General features: G+C 44.6%; 1 protein-coding gene across 1 annotated transcript in view; it reads right to left on the bottom strand.

The window, feature by feature from the left end:
- txk (TXK tyrosine kinase) overlaps window positions 1–1,167 on the bottom strand; it is a 33,049-nt gene extending 31,882 nt beyond the window's left edge. Inside the window, 1 exon segment of the mRNA XM_065022018.1 lies at window positions 836–1,167. Coding sequence (XP_064878090.1) covers window positions 836–848 — 13 coding nt within the window. The 5' untranslated portion in view covers window positions 849–1,167.
- Between the last annotated feature and the right edge of the window lie 314 nt (window positions 1,168–1,481).

Below are 1,481 nucleotides of genomic sequence, written 5' to 3'. Positions count from 1 at the left end.
ACTAAAACTAACCCCTAACCCTAAAACTAACCCTAACCCCTAACCCTAAAACTAAAATTAACCCCTAACCCTAAAACTAACCCCTAACCCTAAAACTAAAACTAACCCCCTAAAACTAACCCCTAAAACTAACTAAAACTAACTTAAACCCTAACCCTAACCCTAACCCCTAACCCTAAAACTAACCCCTAACCCTAACCCTAACCCCTAACCCTAAAACTAACCCCTAACCCTAAACTAACCCCTAACCCTAAACTAACCCCTAACCCTAAGACCTGTGGGGTCCGGCAAAATGTCCCCACTTGTCCAATGTTCCTTGTTTTACCCATAAAGACAGTAAAACCACACTACACACACACAGTGTGTTACTGTCCTCCTGAGGCCTTCAGGTACCCATAAAGACAGTAAAACCACACTACACACACACATTCAAGACTTCTCAAGAAAAGGAAACCAGCTTTCTGTCAATGCCCACCCACTCTATATGAGTGGAAGATGAATAGAAGAAGAGAGAGAAAGAGAGAGAGAGAGGATTGCTTTGGCAATGTTAACATATGTTTCCCATGCCAATAAAGCCCCTTGAATTGAATTGAGAGAGAAGGCAGACAGACAGACAGACAGACAGACAGACAGACAGACAGACAGACAGAGCAACTTTTTCAAACACTCAAATCCCTCAGCTCAAGAGATACTCTATACATAAGAGTACATGTGTAGTAAACCATATCTACTCAGTCTGTTAGACTTCAGCAGGGTTTTGAGCTCAAACAAGCCTCTAAGGTTCACTGAACATATGAATTAATGCACATCAACATGTCAAAATCAGCTGACTTACTGGAAAGGATCATGGTTGTGTCACGTCTGTGAGTCTGTAACCTCTCTTCTCCTCTCCTTTCGGTCTCTCTCTATTGCTCAGGTTTCGTCTCTCGTCCTTTCTTCACCTGTCCAGCCTCTTGTTGTTTTGGGCAGTTAATCATGTCAGGTAGTCCTGGACAGGTTGGTGACTCGTGGTCCCGAGGAGGAGAAGACAGAAGAGAGATAAGAGAAGAGGAGGAGGAGATAGAGAGGAAGTGAAGGTGACGTCAGCTAAACCACAGCAGGGCTGCTGTTCACCAACTACACACACACATCCCCACACACACACACACACACACACACACACACACACACACACACACACACACACACACACACACACACACACACACACACACACACACACACACACACACACACACACACACACACACACACACACACACACACACACACACACACACACACACACACACACACACACACACACACACACACACACACACACACACACACACACACACACACACACACACACACATCCCCACATGCATGTGTAGAGAGAGCAATAGTGTAGACGATCATAGTAAGCACATGAATGTCCTGCTAAATATACACTATATATACAAAAGTATGTGGACACCCCTTCAAATTAGCGGATTCGG

The sequence above is a fragment of the Oncorhynchus nerka genome, linkage group LG8, assembly GCF_034236695.1.
Source record: "Oncorhynchus nerka isolate Pitt River linkage group LG8, Oner_Uvic_2.0, whole genome shotgun sequence".
Taxonomy (NCBI): Eukaryota; Metazoa; Chordata; class Actinopteri; order Salmoniformes; family Salmonidae; genus Oncorhynchus; species Oncorhynchus nerka.
The sequence above is the reverse complement of the archived record's forward strand: the minus strand, read 5'-3'. Positions and strand labels throughout refer to the sequence as shown.